The sequence below is a fragment of the Lissotriton helveticus genome, chromosome 9 (assembly GCF_964261635.1).
Source record: "Lissotriton helveticus chromosome 9, aLisHel1.1, whole genome shotgun sequence".
In the NCBI taxonomy this organism is placed as follows: Eukaryota; Metazoa; Chordata; class Amphibia; order Caudata; family Salamandridae; genus Lissotriton; species Lissotriton helveticus.
Genome location: NC_136070.1, coordinates 184,297,293 through 184,318,233, shown reverse-complemented (window position 1 = coordinate 184,318,233; position 20,941 = coordinate 184,297,293). Strand labels below are relative to the sequence as shown.

Here is a 20,941-nt window from a genome sequence, read left to right as displayed (position 1 = left end):
CAGGGCTAATCTGGGGTTCCTAAGAGGATGCATCTATCATCAGTTCTCCAGTATCTGATTGCCAATTCCTTAATCGCCTTCAGTATGTGTGCTGTTGCAGGACGTTCCTCTATATTTCTGTGTTCACTCTCTGGAGAGACTGCATGCCAGTGATTTCCCCACAATACGTGGGATGTGCTCTTCAGGAGTATTCTCTCCAGAGACAGAACACAGAAATATAGAGGAGCGCCCTACAACAGCACGCATACATACGCAGGCACTTAAGGAATTGACAATCAGATATTGGAGAAATGACGATAGATACAGCCTCGTAGGAACACCAGATTAGCCCTGATGAAGTTTGCTGCCTAATTTTAAGCAAAGATTAAATACATGTTGGCAGAGACAGGGGTATGTTAAACCATATATTTTGAGAAGAATAAAGGCTGCTGGTGATAACACAAATGGTAACTCTATGTGGCCTTATTTTGGAGTGCTCTGGGTTCTTTATTTAATGACCTGGACTTGTTGCAGGAGAAGAGCAATTGATGGCTCCTCTCCCTTCTTGAGCACCCAATACTTGCTGCTTTGTGTTGATTAAGGCATTATGAATTGTGCTGATATCTAAGTTTGTTGGCCTTCTCGTTCCAGCCATTTTCACAATTGTAAACGCTGGCACCAGGTATAAAAGTGGCACCTTGAGAAACTCACCTCATAACACTCTTACACCTGTAGGAGATTCAGAAGGACAGTGCTGCTGTGTGAAGCAGGAAGATTGGGCCTGCTTGCCTCGAACCCAGGCACCACGGAAGTGACTCAAAGGGTCAGTGGCTGACCTCCTGTTTGAGCTTTGCGAACACAACAAGCTTCCAGAGGCCTGCCCTGCAACTCCCCTGCTGACCAGAACTGACTGGATCTGCCTGATGGAGTGAGTCCTAATCCCTAAAAGATGTCCCCCAGGTCCTAGATCTTTGGCTAGCATCAGAGGGTACTTCTGAAGAAAAGGTGAAGGTACAGAGGTTTTGGGCTCCTAACGACCACAAAGTGACCTCCTAATGCCTAGAATCGACCGCTCATGACGACTGCCAATGCGAAGATTCAGCGGGACCTGCTCTTTGCCGTTAACAGCGACCGTACGCGACAAGCGTCAACAGCAATCTCCAGGGATGACCGGCTCTTTGCTCTACCGCACAGATCTTGTGCGAGGCCCGACCTGCTCCTCGTGCCAAAAATTACATCCTTGCAGCTCCTGACAATGTGAACAGCAGCTCCCTGCACTGACTTGAGAAGGTGACTGTTCAGCGAAGCGAACCAGGTTCTTTATCTGGCCTGCGATGCTTCTCGGTCGGCCTGAACTTGTGACCTTTTCCCAGTACAGCACGTCCAGATAACCGCAAAGGGCATTTTGTGCTTTTTTGGCACTATTTTCACCTGACACTGTAAAGTCTCATATCTCCGGTTTTACTGATTTTTGTGGTTTTGGTGTCATTCTAATTATTAAAATTGGCTCTATTTTACTGAATTGGTTTGGGGGTTTTCTTTTGTTGCATTTTCAATGTTTGAGTGCTGCATAAATACTTTACACTTTGGCTCTAAATTAAGCCTGACTGCTTTTGTGCCAGGATGCCAGAGGGTAAGCACAGGTTTTATTTAGTGATTTTTTTTGGGTTCACCGCAACAAGGATTGTGTTTATTATTAACTATCTCAACAAATAACCCCATTTCTTACAATATGGTCATTTTGTTATTGCAAGAAATGCATTTGCTCGCTCAGGAATCCCTGAAACTGAAGCAAAACTGGCTGGATTCGGTCCATTAGAGCTGCTGTACAGTAGTCTCATAAGGTGCACTGTCGCAGGCCCACAACTGCTTCAAAAGGTGTGGTATTACCTATCTGCCACACAGGTTCTTCAAAACCTGGATAGATGTAAAGTGTAGATATGTCTTCGCCAAATTGAAAATTATGGCAACTACTGTTATCATATGCTCGATATATGCTCCTAAATGTCCATCGTTTTGGTATATCCTGGAATTTGGAAAGACTAAAACTATTATAGGTGGGGTCTGGAGCATTATCCTGAAACCATTACTTGACAAGAATGGTCCAACTGAGATGAAAGAGAGGGCCTTCATGATAAGGGCAGACCATAGCATGACAAATGTCTGGTATTTGATGCACCCAAACAATCACGACTATTCCTTGTTATCATGTGCCCCTGTCTCGATGTCCCAAATTGAATACTTTCTGTTACTGGCTCTGTGTTTTCAATGTACACAGCTTCTAGATCCAGGAGGGAGTATTGACAGACCATGCTCCAAACTACCGTTCATTGGTCTATCACCTGATAAGTGCACCTCATATACAATGGCGAATAAGGGAAGGGATACTGGATACATGATGAAAAAGAAAGTCCTAAACGTCATATTTATTTATACATTAATTCATGCAAAATAATGTCAATTTGGTTGCCTCTGCACAGAAAATGTGGCCCGAAGGGAAGGGGATGCGAAGAGACCTGTTAATGCGAGACCAAGCAATGGGTAAACAAAATGTTGGAGAACAAAGTGCCAAGGCAAAACAAGATATCAGAGATCTTACACAGCTTTACAACAACACGCACACCCCCCTCACGAGATGCAGACTAAAAGATGCTAAAATAGCCATGTGGACTATAAACTCACATGCTGTGAATATGCTTTGGTGAAATTAAAACTTCGATATTATGAGACATAATTAAAACTTGGTTCTATTTGGAGAGGTGGGGTTTAGGACAGTCGCGTTTATAGTGCCATGAGGTTCCAGCCTCAAACAGAACGCAATATGAATCTGTACACCATTATTTAAAAATAACTTTACACAAATTATGAACTAGGCTGCCGTAAAATGTGCAGAAAGATTTTTAGGGCCTTATTTAAATTTGGGTGGTTGGCATGTCTTCTGTCATCAGAGAGGCGCTGAACAGCAAATTTCGAAATGTCCATTGGTCATTTCAGACACTGAAAGGAGCTGCCATCAAGGTGGTTGCTGACAATGCATAGTAACTTTTTCGGACGGCTCCGTCAAGCATGATGAAGACATATGGCAAAGTTACAATTTTTTTATATTTTCAGAAAGAAAATGCCAAAGCAAATTTTTCTTATTGAAAATTTTAAAAAAATATGCCTTCTCACCATGGAGGTTTCCACCCATGGCGAGGGGGCCATTGAGCACTTTACAATCCCCCTTACTGGCAGGTTTTTTCTGATGTGACAGGCAATGAAAAACAGGTATAAGTCCAACCATCCAAATTAGGTGTGCTGACATATAGCCAATACTCAACCTGCCCTTAATCTGTCAGGCCATGGAAGAAGTTTAACCACTGCAGAAATGGAGTAGCCTCTGCCATCGTCGCACTATGGTCCACCCGCATTTCAATCAGACGGGCAGACCATAATCTTGGCGGGGAAGGAACTCTGTGGCCGCTGTGACAGAGTTCCCTCTCTGCCAAGAATATAAAATGTCCTAGCTTTAGTAACGGAAATTTTCCATTCTATTAAGGACACAGATGCGAGGATTATGCATTATCCACTTCACTTTATTCACAGCAGCCTTCACCATCACAGAAAAAACTTCCTTTCCCAGAAAACATAGGGAAGGATCAACAGCATATAACCAATTAGCAAATGTAGTCCATAATAAAGTCCATCCTCGATGTCTTGGCCCCCTGTTTCTTCATGCAATCAAAGACTCCAAATCGACTGTGCTCAATCCTGTTTGGATCCATCATTTCCTGGAAAGAAACATATTTCAAGGTTTCCATACAAATACAAGATATCTCAAAACAAATGCAAACTAGGAATAGCCACAACACTGTATCTTAACACAATCGAGAAGCAGTAAAGTGTATACTTATACCTTACATATTTCTTGAGCATATCATTTTTAACCCATGATAGGGTGGGCAGAAGTATGCTTATTCGGGTGGGGATAACCCTCACCTTTGTGTCCTTAATGGAATTGAAAAAATTCCATTACTAAAGCTAGGAAATGTTATATTCTGTGAGGACTGGAGGCAAGGATTATGCAAGTTCAAAGCTTATTCATGGCCATAGTGGCCATACTAGGTACGGGTTTCAAATAGAACATCTTGAAGGTGGATCCAGACTACTGGTCTGCTGCATGCAAAATATCTTCCAACTTTGCTACTAGAGAGAAAGCCTTGGAAGCTATGGAACATCTCGCAGAGAGTGCACTAAAGACGGACAAATCAATGCCAGCCTTCTGCATAACATACAGTACCCATATGGCAATGGCAAGAGAGGGCACTGCCTTATACAGTTTGAGTAGTGAAATGAGAAGTTGGTATTCTCCTGCCAAACAAATCTTTCCCGTAATGGCTTCAAAAGCCTACAAACATGCAACCACACGCAACTTAGGTTTCTCATGAAATGCTGGATAAGAGACAATTTTGACATTACATTTAGGAGGTCTAGAAATGTGGAAAGTAACCCACTTTGGGGTGAATACCCTACCTGTAATATTCAAGGCTAGCACATCTGACACCTGTTTACAGGAGATCAAACATAGTAACATGGCTAACTTACCAGATAGCTGTTTTCTTGAAAGATATTTGTTTCTTGGTCATGAGAGGAATAGACTAATAACCTTATTCACATCCCATACTGTAATATACCAGGGTTCCAGAGGGATGGACAATCTGACACCCCTCATTAATTTCCTGACTAGGGGATGCTCCCCCACCGGTGAGCCATCTACTGGCATATGACCTGTCAAGATCACAGAGCAGAAAGTGTTCAAGGATCTATAGGCAAACCCTCCAAAACCAATAATGATAAGAAGTTCAGAATGTATACTGGTAGAGCTGGTACCACTGGCATGAGTCTCCCTTCCATTTTTTCTGATTGCCTCCTCTGTTCTTGATATGTTTTGCTGATTTAGATGCTTTGGGCACTGTGCCACTGCTATTCAATGACACCGTGCAACTACTCCTTGTGTTAAATTGATGTGCTGATTAGTGACTCCATGATTGACTCATTTGGGTTACTGTCAGTTTCTCATATTGTGCACCGTGTGAGCCCAGGGCTTGTAACTCAAATGCTGCTGCTGGGCTTGCAGCACCGATTGTGCCACCCAGAAAGCGGCCCGTAAAGTGTAACTCGGGCCTGCCACTGCAGAGCACCGTACGCAGTCTGGGACTGCAGTGTCGACTCGGCGAGTGCACCCACTCGCCGGTCCTTGAACCTTCCCTTTTCTGCATATCAGTCACCCCTACTGTAGGCCTACAGGCAGGGTGCGTTGTATGTAAAAGGCAGATGCAAAAACAACAGTTGATGGACAGAATGCAAAACAATGTCATACATTCACCCCACTACAGAGATCTGGGCCTAAATCCATTGTTTTTTTGCTCACCATGCCATTCCAGTTTGAACCCAGCCATATGCAAATCAGTCTTGGCATTCTATATTTTGGAATCGATATTATGACTGTTTACCAACCCAGCCATATGCAAATTAGTCTTGGCCCTGTGACTCATGGGAACAGTCCAGCCCGAGCTTCCTTGGACTGGAAACAAGCATCCCAGGACCGGTTTCAGGGTTTCACCCCTCTTCAGTCAGGATAGCTTGATACCAGTGGCATGGAGAGCACGGTATGTAAAAGGCAGGTCATGCCCTGGTGTATGTGGCGTGACCTGATAGTGAATTACAACCTATTTAGTTTTTCACTATTGCAAGGCTACCTGTTCCCATAGGCCAAATAGGGCAGTTTGATTATAAAAATAATTTAAAATTAATGAAATAATAAATATAATTAACTAAAACATACTTAAAAATACTCAAATAACCTTAAAATTAAGATATAATTAATTTAAGTTATTAATAAAAAATGTACAATATTTTACCGTAGGATAGCAGGAGGGTAACATTTAATATTACCACTCCAGTGAGTGCAACAGTAGGGAAAGCGTTGGATAGCGTAGGGGTAAAAAATACTATTCCCACTCCAGTGAGTGCAACAGTAGGGAAAGCGTTGATAGCGTAGGGGTAAAAAATACTATTCCCACTCCAGAGAGTGCAACAGTAGGGAAAGCTTTGGATAGCGTAGGGGTAAAAAATACTATTCCCACTCCAGAGAGTGCAACAGTAGGGAAAGCGTTGGATAGCGGGAGGGTGAAAATTACTATTCCCACTCCAGTGAGTTTAACAGTAGGAAAAGTAATGATTTAATATATTAATAAAAATAAATTAAATATCAATACCAATAAAACATTAATTGAAATTAATAACCAATTTATTATTATGTAATAATTAATCCGAAATACAATACATATTAGTTATTAAAAATTAATAAACTATTCATAATTATTTAACTAATTAATTTTCAATAACAAAAACTAATTAATAATAAAAAATTAATACCAATTAAACATTAACAGTAAATTAATTATCAATACACAAAAAGTATTTTTAATATGTAATTACAATTACATTACTTCCCACCCTATTCCCCTATAAACCCACATCCCACTACAGAAAATACATTAATACAATCATAATTATCAAATATTTAATTAATACAAAATAATTACCAATTAATAAAAATGTATTGCCAATTAATAGAAATTAATTACCAATTGAAAATTAACAATAAATTTAAAATCAATACCAATAAATGAAATAAATTATTTACTTAATTACAATTAAATTACTTCCCACCCTATTCCCCTATAAACCCACAACCCGCTACAGAAAATTAATTTAGAAAATTAACATAATTAACAATTAATCAATTAATACAAATTAATTGGCAATTAATAAAAAATAATTACCAATTAAAAAAATAAAAAATAACAATAAATTCAAAATGAATACCAATAAATAAATAAAAATATTTAATTAATTACAATTACATTACTTCCCACCCTATTCCCCTATAAACCCACAACCCGCTACAGAACTAGAAAGCGAAATTTAATTAAAAATTTATGATAATTGCTAAAAATTAATATTTAATTTAATATAATTAAATTACTTCCCACCCTATTCCCCTGTAAACCCACAACCCGCTACAGAATAAATTACGCAAAAATTAAATAACATAAAATTCATTATTTAAAATGTATTAAACATACATTACAAAAATTTATATACACTTTTCCCATATATACTAACATACAAAACACTTTAAAAAAATTGATATTATTAAAAAATCGATATATTTAATGCCTATATTGTATACTTCGATATTTTGACTTCTATATTTTGAAAATCGATATTACTTACCTTAAATTCGATATTTTTAACCACTATATTGTGTCCATTCGATATTTTGTCCATTCTATATTTTTACTTCGATATTATGTCCATTCTATATTTTGGAATCGATATTATGACTGTTTACCAACCCAGCCATATGCAAATTAGTCTTGGCCCTGTGACTCATGGGAACAGTCCAGCCCGAGCTTCCTTGGACTGGAAACAAGCATCCCAGGACCGGTTTCAGGGTTTCACCCCTCTTCAGTCAGGATAGCTTGATACCAGTGGCATGGAGAGCACGGTATGTAAAAGGCAGGTCATGCCCTGGTGTATGTGGCGTGACCTGATAGTGAATTACAACCTATTTAGTTTTTCACTATTGCAAGGCTACCTGTTCCCATAGGCCAAATAGGGCAGTTTGATTATAATCTCTTATAATCCTAACTGACTCAGGGAACTAGGTAGAGATTCGAGTTTAGTATGCCTGAACTCAGAATGATAAAATGTGTGTTTTTGCGAAGTCGGTTTTAACATTCTGTGCTTGGAAATACCACTTTTAGAAAGTCTGTATTTTCTTACCTAACCATCCAGCCTGCCTCTGCTAGAATGTGTATTGTATGTCTGACTTTGTGAGTGATAGGGTCTGGGGGGACTCCAGGAGACAGGGTGAGTCAGCACTAGGCTGAATAGGCCGATCTACATGTAGAGTGGTGGGAGGAGTAGCACCTGATTCTTAATATGGCTGTGTCTGCCTTTCACAATGCTGGCTCCACCCCCTGTGGTATGTCTGATGTCCCTGGCCCACGCTGCCTAAGGAAATACGGAGTCCTGTCAACAAAGTGCTCCAGGACTGCACAGAACTGGTTTGGAATAGGTACAGACCCCTCTGCCTTCAGAGGACAAAGGATTTATGAGCATAAATACTGGGGCCCAGACCCCAAGACGTTAAATCACTTCTGGGAACACAAGACGAACCTCTGGCGCGGAGAGGCACCAAAGGAAGCTGCAGCAGTTGTACTGCCCCTCTGCCAGTGTGCTGTAGCGGGTTGGCCTGCAGTGGTGTCTTCAGTGCCAAGAAGAGGAGAAGGAACCATTTAAAAGGAACTTCATTATCTTGCAGAATATTACTCCAAGGGCTTTATTTGAGCTTGCCTCCTGACCGAAGACTCAGGGATACCAGACTTCACCCCTTCTGTTTGTGTGCTGCTGTAACTTGCTGTTTCAGTTGCTACAGAAGACCTCTGCAACACCAAGGGCCAGCAAACCTTCACCGCTATCTGCACTGAAGTTGTGAGTGCTGCTCCGACTTGACCCATAGACCGACGCCTGCAGCTGTGCCAAATCGACTCCGAGAACGATGTCTGTACGGAGCCGATCATCGACAAAGGTGACCAAGAATTGATCGACCTAGCGACATCGTAAGGAACCGTGGTGCTGGAGCCGATGCAACGTCACCTCCTCTCCGGTCAGGACTGAAGCCTCTTCTGCCTGCGCAAGCATCCAGGACACGGACGCATCGCTGTCCCCCAAAGCAAGGAACCAACGCTGCAACGCGCCAACGACTTCGCATCTCCCCGACGACGTGAATGGCCGTTGTTTACTTTCTTCAGGTACTGTTCTGTGGGGGTCTAGTTTGACTCCGAGCCAGACGCTGCGCACCTCGCAGTTGGTGCCGCACCTTGAGAACCCTTTTGCTTCTTTGTTGTGTTAACTCCCGTTGGGGTTATCTGTTGTTAGAGACTATTTGAATCGAAGAGCCTATTTTTTAATTACTTTTACCATCGTGAAGTATTACTCGTGATTATCGTATTGTGGATTTTTGTCATTTATGGTCTTGTGATAAGTCTATATAAAGAATACTTATTTTTATACATCCCGGTGTGGTGTCTGTTTGTAATGTTTCACTGGATTACTGTATGTGTTCACAAATGCTTAACACACTACCTCTGAGATAAGCCAGCCTGCTCGTGCCAAGCTACCAATGGGGTGAGAAGGTTATCCAGTAGTGTAATCCCCTTTCCCTGACTTAGACACAAGGGTCCCTATTTGGACAAATGTGTATACCATTGCCAACTAGAGACCCAGAGTTCTAACATATACTACCCCGGATTCCACAGGATCCTGGTCCCGCTGTAGAAGATGATGAAGCCATCGTCCCAAAACAGAGAATACCTCTTAATAGTTCCATCTGCCTCTGCCCTAGAAAGGAGGTGTTGAGCTTCTTCTGAAAGGCCTATGACCATCCATCGACTCTGGTAATCATCCACGCCATGAGATTGAGCGACCCTTCTAGAATCACATGGTGGGAATTCCCCAGATAGTCCAGAAGAAGATTCTGTCTGTGGGGTAGATAGAATGGAGAATCTCAAGAAAGTTCCATCATCAATGGTAACCATACTTAAGACCTCAAGATAAGTGTGATCACCACCAGATACACCTTCTGGCTCCAGACCTATGTTGACAATCTCATAAGCATTATGAATGGAGGCAAGGCATACCCTTTCTCCCTACTCCAATCTTGCAGGAAGGCATCCGTTGCCACAGCATGCGGATCCGGTCTCTTACTGAAGAACTTGTCCACCTAGTGATTCAACCGGGAGGCAGATAGGTCTGCCAAGAATGATCCCAACAGTTTGTTCACCACCAGAAACACTTCTGATGTCGAGAGTGCCAATCAGCCACCTCGTTGGAGGTCCCAGGGAGATATTCCACCGTCACAGAGTTGGTGATCCAGGCAATACGGTCAAAAGTCCTTTGCCAGCTCCGCCAGCGCCTTAGACCTGGGACCCTCCCAAGGCGATTGATGTAGCGGACTTCCAAGATGTTGACCATCTTCAGCACCAGACTACAGTTCACCTTCTCCTTTATCCAGTAGCAAAGTGCAAAAGACTGCACTAGTAACTCCAGGTAGTTGATGTGCAAACTACGTTCTTTAGAAGACCATTTTCTGCCTGTGGACACATCTCCACATTGGGCCCCCCAGTCTCTCTTGCTGGCATCGGATTCTATTACGATGTTCGGACTGGAGCCGAAGATTGCTCTACCATTCCACGCTTCAATATGAGTCAGTCATCATCTCATCTCCTCTCAAGCTTCATCTGACAACGGTACCAACTTTGAGTACTTTAGTCCTCGGCGTAAGCAAGTTAGACACTTTCAGCTGTAGAAGTGCCTTGTAATGATGAGGGCCCGCAAAGATTGCCTATTTGGACTAAGCTAAAAGGTCTACTAGCCTGGCTAGGTTCCGAAGGGACATGCCAGAATTTTCCTGAGTTTGTGGTGAAACTGTGCCATCTTGTTTAAAGTGAGGGGATGCGTAGACTCCTTGTAATGTAAATGTAAATGTACATGTATTTATATAGCGCAAATCACCGACACGGTATCTAAGCGCTTGCTTAGGGAACCCGTCCTTGTATTCCCCTGTGAGATACCCCGGCAGGGTATCCACAAGGTGAAAGCCAGGCATCCCGCCACGAGGGGCCGTAGTGGAGATTAAGCAAGCTATTGCCCAGAGTCGCAGAGTGTGACCCCGAGAGTCGAGTAGGCACCGGAGCGAGAATTATCGAGTCCGTGGAATTTTAAAGCCCGAGACCCGCCGAGGCGGGGAATCGAACCCTGGTCCACGGCCGATCTCAGCTTCCGGGTCTGCCGCCTCTAACCACTGAGCCACACTTCTCCACTAATCTACTACAAACCCCAGAAATGTTGTGCGTTGTGGTGGGACCAACAGCAACTTCTGTTTGTTGGTCACAAAGCCTAGCCCCTTCAACAAGTCCACCGCTGACTGGAGCGGTATTGTCAGCGTCCAGGGGCACTAGTGCATCAAGAGTATATCATCTACGTAAACGATCATCCACAATGCGCAGAGATTACACCACCCACTTGAGTACCTTGGTAAAGCACCATGGAGCCGATAACAGGCAGAACTGTAGAGTCTGAAACTTGAATACTTGATGGCCCCATAGGAATTGCAGAACTCAGCAGTGTGGTGGAAAGATCGGAACCGACAGGCACGCATCCTTGAGGTCCAATCTCACCAACCAATCCCCTGGGCAGCGAAGATCGTGCAACAGATGTATGCCCTCCATCTTGAAGTGCCTGAAGACCCACCACTCGTTGAACTACCGGAGGTTTATGACCGAGCGGTGACGGCCATCCTGTTTTTCCACGAGGAACAGATTGCTAAAGAACCCAGTTGGATGAAAGACGGTCGAAATAATCGACCCTTTGCGGAGCAGATCCCCGATTTCCTGGTCTATGAGAGTCGAGTCTTCTCAGGAAAACTGTAATGGCTGGGGCGGGAAAACCTGCACGGGAGTCCCTAGGAACTCTATCTGGAACCCTTGAACTGTTTGCAGTACCCAAGCAAAGGTCGTCAAGGCGCTCCAATTGTTGAGGAACAGAGCCAGACACCTTCCCACTCTTAGTTGGGAAGAAAGGAGAGTTCTCACCTTGGGAAGTTCCATGGGTGCCTCGCCAGCCTCCTCTGGCACCACGGTTATGTTGAAAGCGCCCGGAAGGATAGAAGATGCAAAATTTGGCTTCATCTAGATATTGTCCTGGGCAGGAGCCTTAGCCTCTCAGGGGAACATTGGTAATGAAGCAGCTGGACGAGCGCCCCCTCAAATGCCCTACTTCTCCCCCCATCACCCCTAAAACCTTCTTATGGAGGTTTGGGCTTTATCTAATGAATTAAATGTGGTGACAAACCTAACCAATTCTTTACTGAAAGGCTCGCCAAACAGGCTGCCTTGAGCTTTGAGCCCCGCCTCAGATGTAGCTCAGTTGCTCAGTAAAGGGGCAACTTTGTTTTGAGAGAGTGGCACCGTTCTGCGTTGGTGTTGCCCAAAAATATTACCACACGTTGGGCCCAGCCAGACAAAATCTCCAGGGATATCAGGGACCAGACTGTTTCGCATTCTCACCCATGTTCAATATCTTGGTCAGGGATCTTGTGACATCTAGTAGTTTGTCCTGACATGACTGCCAGGATCTCTCATTAACTTGGCCAAAAAGGTGGCGATGCGAGCATCAATTTTAGGGGTCAATGCAACTTTCCTTTCCAGCGAGGGGCGCAGGCACTTTGCCCGCAAAATGGGTCCGGACATCCTTTTTGAGTGGTTTCCGGAGTCGTTTTGCCACATAAGTGGCCACTTTGTCGCCCTGGACCACATGGAGTAGTAGGTAGTCCGGGTCAATCAATCAATCAATCAATCATGGCATTTGTATCGCGCGCTACTCACCCGGAAGGGTCTCAAGGCGCTGGGGGGAGGGGGTTGCTACTCCTCGAACACCCAGGTCTTGAGTTGTTTCCTGAAGGCGAGGTGGTCCTGTGTCAGCCAGAGGTGGATGGGGAGGGAGTTCCATGTCTTGGCTGCCAGGTAGGAGAAGGATCTTCCTCCGGCGGTGGCTCTACGGATGCGTGGTACGGCGGTGAGGGCGAGGTTTGTAGAGCGTAGCTGGCGGGTGGGTGTGTAGAAGGTCAGGCGGTCGTTGAGGTATTCGGGGCCCAGGTCGTGGAGAGACTTGTGTGCGTGGGTGAGCAGCCTGAACGTGATCCTTTTGCTGACGGGGAGCCAGTGCAGGTCCCTCAGGTATCCGGAGATGTGGCTGCGTCGGGGGATGTCCAAGATGAGTCGGGCGGAGGCGTTCTGTATGCACTGGAGTTTTTTCTGTAGTTTGGCTGTGGTTCCCGCGTAGAGGGTGTTCCCGTAGTCAAGTCGGCTGGTGACGAGTGCCTGGGTGACGGTCTTCCTGGTCTCGGTGGGGATCCATCGGAAGATCTTATGGAGCATACGCAGGGTGTTGAAGCACGATGAGGAGACGGCGTTGACTTGTCTGGTCATCGAGAGGGAGGAGTCCAGGATGAAGCCCAGGTTGCGTGCGTGGTCTGTTGGCTTGGGAGCGGTGCCCAGGGCGGGATGCCACCAGGAGTCGTCCCAGGCGGAGGGCGATGGTCCCAGGATGAGGTCCAGCATGTCCACCACCAAGGTGTCTGACCGGGAGCCTGAGCTGGGCCGGACCGATTCATCTGCGTTCAGGAGCCACGGCCAAGTGGGGCCTGGCTTAACATCCGACTCACACTATGAGTCCTCGTCATCCTCAGAGAAGTCCCGGGTGTCCAGGAGTAAAGAGGGGGTGCCTGCATCAGCAAATTGTGTTAGATGTAAGGAAAGCCTGTTTGAGGCGTTCAAACACATCTCTGTCCACCCCTGGTTCATAGGCTCGCTTAGGGGCCAAGCGCTTGGGCGCTTGTGCCAACAGATCAATTTTCTGCTCTAGATGTGCTAGGGCTGAGGAGAACACGTGCTGGATTGAGGAATCCACAAACTCACAGAACTCATCGTCCAGCGGAAGGAAAGAGGACGACTCTTGCTCCATATAAGCGCTATTTGTTGCCTTCATGAGGGCCAATGTGGTGCAAGGAAACCTAGCCAGTAGCGAGAGAAGCGGACTCTGATTAGAGGTGTGACCAACACCCTGAATTTTTTTTTTTGTGCGGGGGATGCTGCAGTCTGGGACAGGCCCTGCCTGCAGTGACTTACTAACAAATATACCACTTCCCCTGCAGTTACCAAGCCCAGTACCGACCTGCTTCAGAGGGCGTTATGGTCTCCACAATGTATGATCACAGAAAAGGTATAGACCTTTTAATACAGACCTGTTTATTACGGGCATCATGCTCCAGGCTGCCTTTGGGGCACAAGCGCTGCAAATTGGCCAAGGCTTCGCATGGTCACTGCCATAATCCCTCAGGAATACCAAGAATCCAGCGCACAACTGTTGTGGAGCGATAGAGAGCGAGGTGCATCTTTAGCGTTACCAGGACGTCCTATGGCTGCCGGCAGCAACTGCGTGCATGCCATCCAGGAATATTGTATCGGCCCGCTTGAGGAACACTAAAACGTGTTCCCACATGCCACTACAAGGGAAACTTGGTTAAGATCGTAAAATCAGGTCACACATAGTTAATACAGCATGCCTCATAGAATTAGGTACAGAGCACTGAGAGCACTTCTTGAGTAGCAAAGAAAAAGGGGGCACAGACATCGAGGATGAACTTTATTATGGGCTATGTTTACTGATTGGTTATATGCGGTTGATCCTTCCCTATGGTTTCTGGGAAAGGAAGTTTTTTCTGTGATGGTGAAGACTGCTGTGAGTTAAGTGAAGAAGAATAATGCATAATCCTTGCCTCTGGTCCTGATATAGAATTAAATCAGACCCCATAGGGGGTTTAACAGAAAAAGTACTTTCACAATATATACTTTATTGAAATCTCAAAAAGAATACAATCTTTGTCACCAAGAAGGTTCAAGTGACTACATGTATTGATGACTAGACGGGCACCCAATCAGCTTTTCAATTCGCCGATAAACCAATTGTACGCATTTACATTCCTTTCAGGTGGCAAGCACCCTGGCAAGAAGCAGCCCACCCAACTGTCACGCATTTTGTGTTAGATTAACACATTTTAGGTGTATTTACTACATTTCAGCAAGTACAGAGATTGTCACGCAAATCAACTTATCAAAAATCTGAGAAAATTATCTTTCTCTTTGATTTGTGGTATCTGGCTTCACTGGTTTATTTTCCGAAAACGTAGGCTGATGGTGAAATACAGATGCAACAAAAAAAGATGATGGACGGAATGCTGAACATTGCCAAACATTCACCCAGTCACAGAACCTAGGTTTAATCCATCGTTATTTTGCTTGCCACGCCATTCCAGTTTGGACCCAGCCTTGACCTTGGATTTGCCCAGACATGGGTCCCTTGCTCACTTTGCCACTGGATTCAAACTAGCCTGGCTAAGGAGGGGTGTTACCCCTAAACCAGTTCCAGTATGCTTGTTTCTGGTCCAAGGAGGACTTGGCCTGGCAGTTCGAGCTGGACTTTTCCCATGAGAAACAAGGTCAAGACTGATTTGCATATGGTTGGGTCTGAACTGGGGTGGTGAAGTGAGCTAAAGAACGATGAGGAATTCAACCCAGATCTGTGTCTGGGGGCGAGTGTCTGAAACGTTTCAGCTCACCGTTCACCATCTCCTTTTGTTTGCAGTGAAATACAGATGACAGGCTCCTTTAGGGACTGATTGGCCTGTACCATTACGCAGCCACAACGTACTTGCTGCTATGCATCCCTTCCACCACCGTGAGGTATGGAATGGTACTTGTAGTGAAGAGCAGATAGGAGGTTTTGGGAGCATTTGCGTGTGAGATCAAGGCCTGATGGATTTGTTTAGGACCAGGAGTGATGTGGTCGCTAGCAGGACCTTGTTGTGGCACAACAACTTTCCTGGGCACTCAGTGGCATGATGGTAAGCGAAGCAATGACTGCTGCACAAGGCCTCCGTGCTTAGGTACACTGATAACACAGTGGCAGGCACCGGTCCACACCAGAGAGAATCCGCTCTACCACCCCACTGGATTAGCATTCTTGCCGGTAATTCAAATTACAGATAGTATGAATTGTAAAGAGTATCAAAATGACTCCTTTATTTCTAAAGCTGTAGCACCTGCCCGTCCTTGAAGTGAAAACACATACTACTGACAGAGTGAGAGTGTCATGTGTGATGTTAACTGATATTGGAATTATGTTTGTCTTTAATTAATACATAGAGACAGAGTGTATCCTTTTGTGCATCCTCAGTCAGCGCTGCACTCACACACCTCGCTCTCCTTTGTTTTCACCCACAATTCCCATTGACATACTGCTCCCCTGTGGCAAGTCTTAATACAAGAAAGATACCACATACAGACTAAATGGTTCCGCCTTCCCATTGAAAAATTATGAGGGCTAGTCCCCTTAGAGGATTCTTCCTGCACTCCTAGGGCAACTAGAGCTCGCTTTACACGCGCTCTGTGCTGCCCTGCCCACCCAGGGTCTGGGAGTTGTCCCAAGTGTTGGAATAAAAATGTTTTTGCTGTACTGTTCATGCATTGCACATGTTAAATTAGCATTTGCAGCACCATTTTAGGTTTAGCTGCCATTTTGAATCATGTCGTTAGCTATGTATCCCCTGACTCAAGAGGTAGGCTGTGGAAATTTTTGTTTCTCCAAGGTTAGGCTCTGCTACCAAATACACTGTTCCCATTAATGCATTCCTTTCCCATAGATAGAGGTTTTCTCGCATTAGCCTAGCTGTAGACATGAACAGAATAACCTTGGTATGAAGATAATGTGTACCCGGTCCCAGAGTCGAAACCCATCTTACTGTACTCCTTTGTTTTGGCTGCACCTGCTAGTAGATTTCCATTAGGGGCAGGACATGTTTGATTCAGAAAACATACATATTGTATCTCTAGGTTTGCTGAAGTCAGACCCTCTGCAGCAATCCAAGGAGGCTGGTCAGACCGGACTCTGCTTGAGTGTATCTGAATTAAATACTTGGTTTGTATTCTCTACTGTCTGACCGACTCTTCATTTGTATGGAAGCCTGAGAGGTGGTCGTGAGTGCCCCGGGTGACCCTAAACCTGTCACTTCCTTCACATGTAGGGCCTTGCTTTATCAAACGGACAGGTGCAGAGACTGAACACAGCGAACTGTCCTGACATCAGACTATAGTCTTTGCACGTGTTATTGCTGCCCATTCTCTAGTAAGCAAAATCTCTCTTCAGAAAAAAATGGTCTCCACAGGACTGATGTGTATAAATTAGTACTTGCAAAAAGGAAATCGGCCTTTTGACCGTTCCAAAAAAAAAAAGTCAATCAAGGAGCTTGACTATGTTAAAAGTTAACCGCAACACGTTTTATGTGTCTTTAAACTCCATAATCCTGTGAACAATTAAATCATGAGCTTAAAGTCACTATGTTTTCTGTAAAAGTGAGTTGAGGGTTGGTTTGTGTATTTTATGGCTTTAAGATTAGGGTCCTTATGTATTCTCTAGTCCGGAGCCCTTGGTGACCGTATTATTCTGCAGCCCTGAACTCAGTTAGCTGCATTTGTGTGGCCCTGGACCCTGAGCTTTCATTGTTCTCTTAACTTTAAGCATGGACTACACAAACTAACACAGGCCGTGTTCCTCAAGGTCATCTACAGTGGTAATCAGACTATGCCATATTATTGTATGTAGTTAATGCTCAAGTATAGAACATAAGTAGTCTAAGAAAGATGCATGATTAAATTAGATGAATTGTGAACTATTTACGGCATTTTAGGCCCTTAAGATGCACTAAAGTGGATCTTTTCTCAAATTGACCTAATAACTCGGACATAACTGCTTTATTTGGCTCACAATAAAATGTCACTGAAAGCGTCACACACAAGGCATAGAAAGGAACAGTGGTGGTTTCCGCTCAGAACCGGCACTTAATCATGAAACCCGGCGCTTATTGAGCGAACTCGACCCAAAGGTACGGGAGCGCAGACACATTCATTTTTGGTAGGCACAGGAGTTCTGTTTTAGGCGGCGCTTACTTGAGATATGGTCTGGAGCAAGCTGCCTCTCGACGAGAGCCCCGGCACGGTTTATTTTTAGGTCTCGCGACCTATCGATGCGTGCATGCGCATCGAGCGGAGCGAGAATTCAAGCGGCGAAAACATCATGAAACCACCAGCTTTTTGCTGGCGTTTTCATGGCGTTTTCTTGCCGTTCATGTGAACCACGTGAGCAACATGCACGCGCATTCACGGCCAGGGCTTCTCCTCCCCTAATTATTCATGGCCGGCCGCAGGCCAGCCGTACTTTCACTTTCCCGCTTCTCCTCCCCTAATCATTCATTCCCGGCCGCTCACAGCACATCAAAGGGCTTTGCCCAGCGTGCGCTCTGCATTCTCTCCCCAGCCAGCTTCCCCCATCCCTCGCACCCCCTCCTCCTTCAGGCCCCCACCATTTGCTGTTTGCAAACATCGCATGTCTTTTTCTGGGAGGCGATGGCTACCATTGTCTTTTTGTCATTTAGACAACCCATTCGTCCCCCTTTCCTACAACAGCCTCTTTTTACAGCTCTAACGGGTAGAGTAGATAAAACAATGGAGACGTAGAACAAAACGCTTCACACAGAACAGCGTTTGAACACGATTACTGTTGTTACCTCTCAAGTAAATTGTACTCCCTTTTTCGGTCTCCGTAGGCTAAAATGTCATGTCGACCCTAGGAACTGCATATCACGCTCGACCTTAGAAGCGAGCACTTCACTGGTGAATCTTTCAAACTATGGCGCACTTTTTAAAGACTGGACATACGCACTGCTTAATACTGGAATCGCCGTAAAACATGATTAGAATTGACTCAATTTTTGGGACATATATCATATAATCATATAAACTCGCTCCTTTTTTTTTTTATAGGAAACCTGTGTTAAAATCGCAAATTCTATTTTACACAACGTTTTTGCAAGAGGAAATCTTTGCTGGTTACGGCATTTCACATTACAGAAAAATCCCACAGGTGGGTGTGCTGCGTGTAAGACTGTTGTGTATCTTGTGACCAACGAGACGTAGGGGCGAGACATGAGAACACTTCTCTTTGCGAAGACACGTCACCATGCTGAATGTTTAACAGTAACCGACGCAGGTGGCATGTTATATAGATTTTCACGTGTGCGTGCCTACAAGTGACGCCCTTTTCCTCATGTCAAGCCTCACATGTGGCGTGTGCCTTCATTTCAAGTCTGACATGGGCTTTCTCTCATTACCACTGAAAGCGTTCAAACTACTGCGCAATTGTTTATTTATTAAGGCAGACATTAAAGCGTTTCTGTTTGTTCGTTTGGGTCACAAGTGCAAACTTTGTGTTTGCGGAATTTCTGTGTGGTCAGGTGTGTGTGCGGTCCTGTGCCTGTCAGTTTATCAGTGTGTGTGTACGCATGTGTGTCCCTATCTGCGGTGTTTTTTTTTTATTTATTTAACTTTTTATAGCCTGTGTTTGCGAATGAGCGGTATGCGCAGGTGTGTGTTGCACAGAGTACCGAAAGGCATGGAAAGTTTCTAAATACCAATAAATCATGTTAGCTAGTTTCTGGCTAATCACCGCGCGCAAATAAAGCCACACATATATTTATTAATCCATTACTGTGTCCTACAGAGAGGGGAGGGAGAGCTGGGGGGAGGGGGCGGATGGGAGGGGGAGAGAAAGAGAACAAGCATTGGCATTGCCAATAGGTCTCGCTTGTGGGACCTTATAAGTATTTAGTTTTGCAGCACAATATCCGATTATGCAACAAGGATATTGTGCTGCAAAACTAAATACTTATAAGGTCCCACAAATGCGAGACCTATTGGCAATGCCAATGCTTGTTTGTGTTTTTTTTTTTTTTTTTTTTTTTTACAAATTAGCCAATGCACGAAAGGACACTGCCAATGTTAAATTCATACACGAACGGCATGGATCGACCAAAACATGTTTAAAAAAAAAAAGTATGAGGAACTGTTTCTTTTTAAATAAAAAAAAAAGCTGCCTGTAGTTTCCTTTGCTTAAATGAACAAATTCCCAGCACACTTCCGGTAACAGACAGCAGCGCGCGTTTAGCTCTCGGAAGAGGAAGGGTTACTTCCGGGCGCGTGAACGGAGAGCTTCAACCGACAGATACACTGGCGGTAGCGGGGCAGCGCCGCTCGCGACCCTTTACCTGCTCTGCCCGGTAGGGCCCAGTGCGACCGCCCTCCTCTCTTCCCGGGGCTCGCCGGCGTCCTGCCCTTGGCGTTGGGGGAGGCTCCTTCGCGCGTCCCGTCGCTTCATTTCTCTGTCAATCTCTGCTGTCGCTTCTCTCTGGTTGGGAAACGCGGGAGGAATGACAGGGCCCAGTCATGTACTATCAGCGCTCGCTGTCAAATCATCTTTGGACTTGGGTCCCCACTGAACGCGCCTTTGTCCTGGGGACATGCATTGTGCTGGGGAAGGCGACTGGTTAATGGTGATTACCAATAGCAATTCCCGTGAGCTCTGTCTGCCCCAGTGGCAACAGTAGGCAGCGCCGCGTCGCATCTAGAAGCTCAATGTTGCTTTTGCTTTCCCAAACAAAATTTAACTCGCGCCGCGCCAGCCCGTGCACACAGCTTCCCCTCTTGGCTTCGGTTTAACATCCTCATTCTTGGCAAATCACTTCAGCTACCTGTGCTTACAAAAAAAACAAGCATTTTCAATGCAATAGGTCGCGCATTGTGAGTTAAGCAATTGGTATTGTAAATGACAATGCCTTTTATTTATTTTTTTAAAAGCAACACATATATAAAAGGCATTGTCATTTCCAATGCTATAAGCTCAAAACAATTGCAAATGCGAGATCACTTTAATGGTGGCCACGCCCCTTTCTTTAGCTGCTTGCCTTATTCAGGTTACCATAATCAGCCTCTCAAGAAAGGGGCGTGGCCAACATGACTGAAAGCGTGGTATGGGGCACTTTCACTGAAAAATAATAAAAGAAAAGTTCTGTAGCGCAGCTGCTAAAAGGAAAGCGGACCACGCTGTAAAATAAATACATTACTAATAATATTAAAGCGGGTGGCGTGCTGCAACGTCATTGGTGGAATAGGGGAAGACCAGTAAAGAAAATAGTGCTCACTGAGTACATAAAGCACACTTATAACATCACAAGTAAAAAGTCCAGTCCTTATGGGAAGTTACAAATGCAGAGAAGGCGATACCAAGGAGGCTAAGCCTATTCACAAATGAAAAGCAACAATTTTGAAAGGACAGGAACAGGAGGCAATTGAAAACCTGGACGGGAAATGGGCAGAGCTTCCATTCCATACCTCAATACAGC

The 20,941-nt window shown here is 44.8% G+C and overlaps 1 protein-coding gene across 1 annotated transcript in view; it reads right to left on the bottom strand.

Annotated features, from left to right (window-relative positions):
- ABHD12B (abhydrolase domain containing 12B) overlaps positions 1-20,050 on the bottom strand; it is a 257,788-nt gene extending 237,738 nt beyond the window's left edge. The window contains exon 1 of the mRNA XM_078662023.1: positions 19,808-20,050. Coding sequence (XP_078518149.1) covers positions 19,808-19,917 — 110 coding nt within the window. The 5' untranslated portion in view covers positions 19,918-20,050. The remainder of the gene's footprint in view (positions 1-19,807) is intronic.
- Positions 20,051-20,941: the final 891 nt, after the last annotated feature.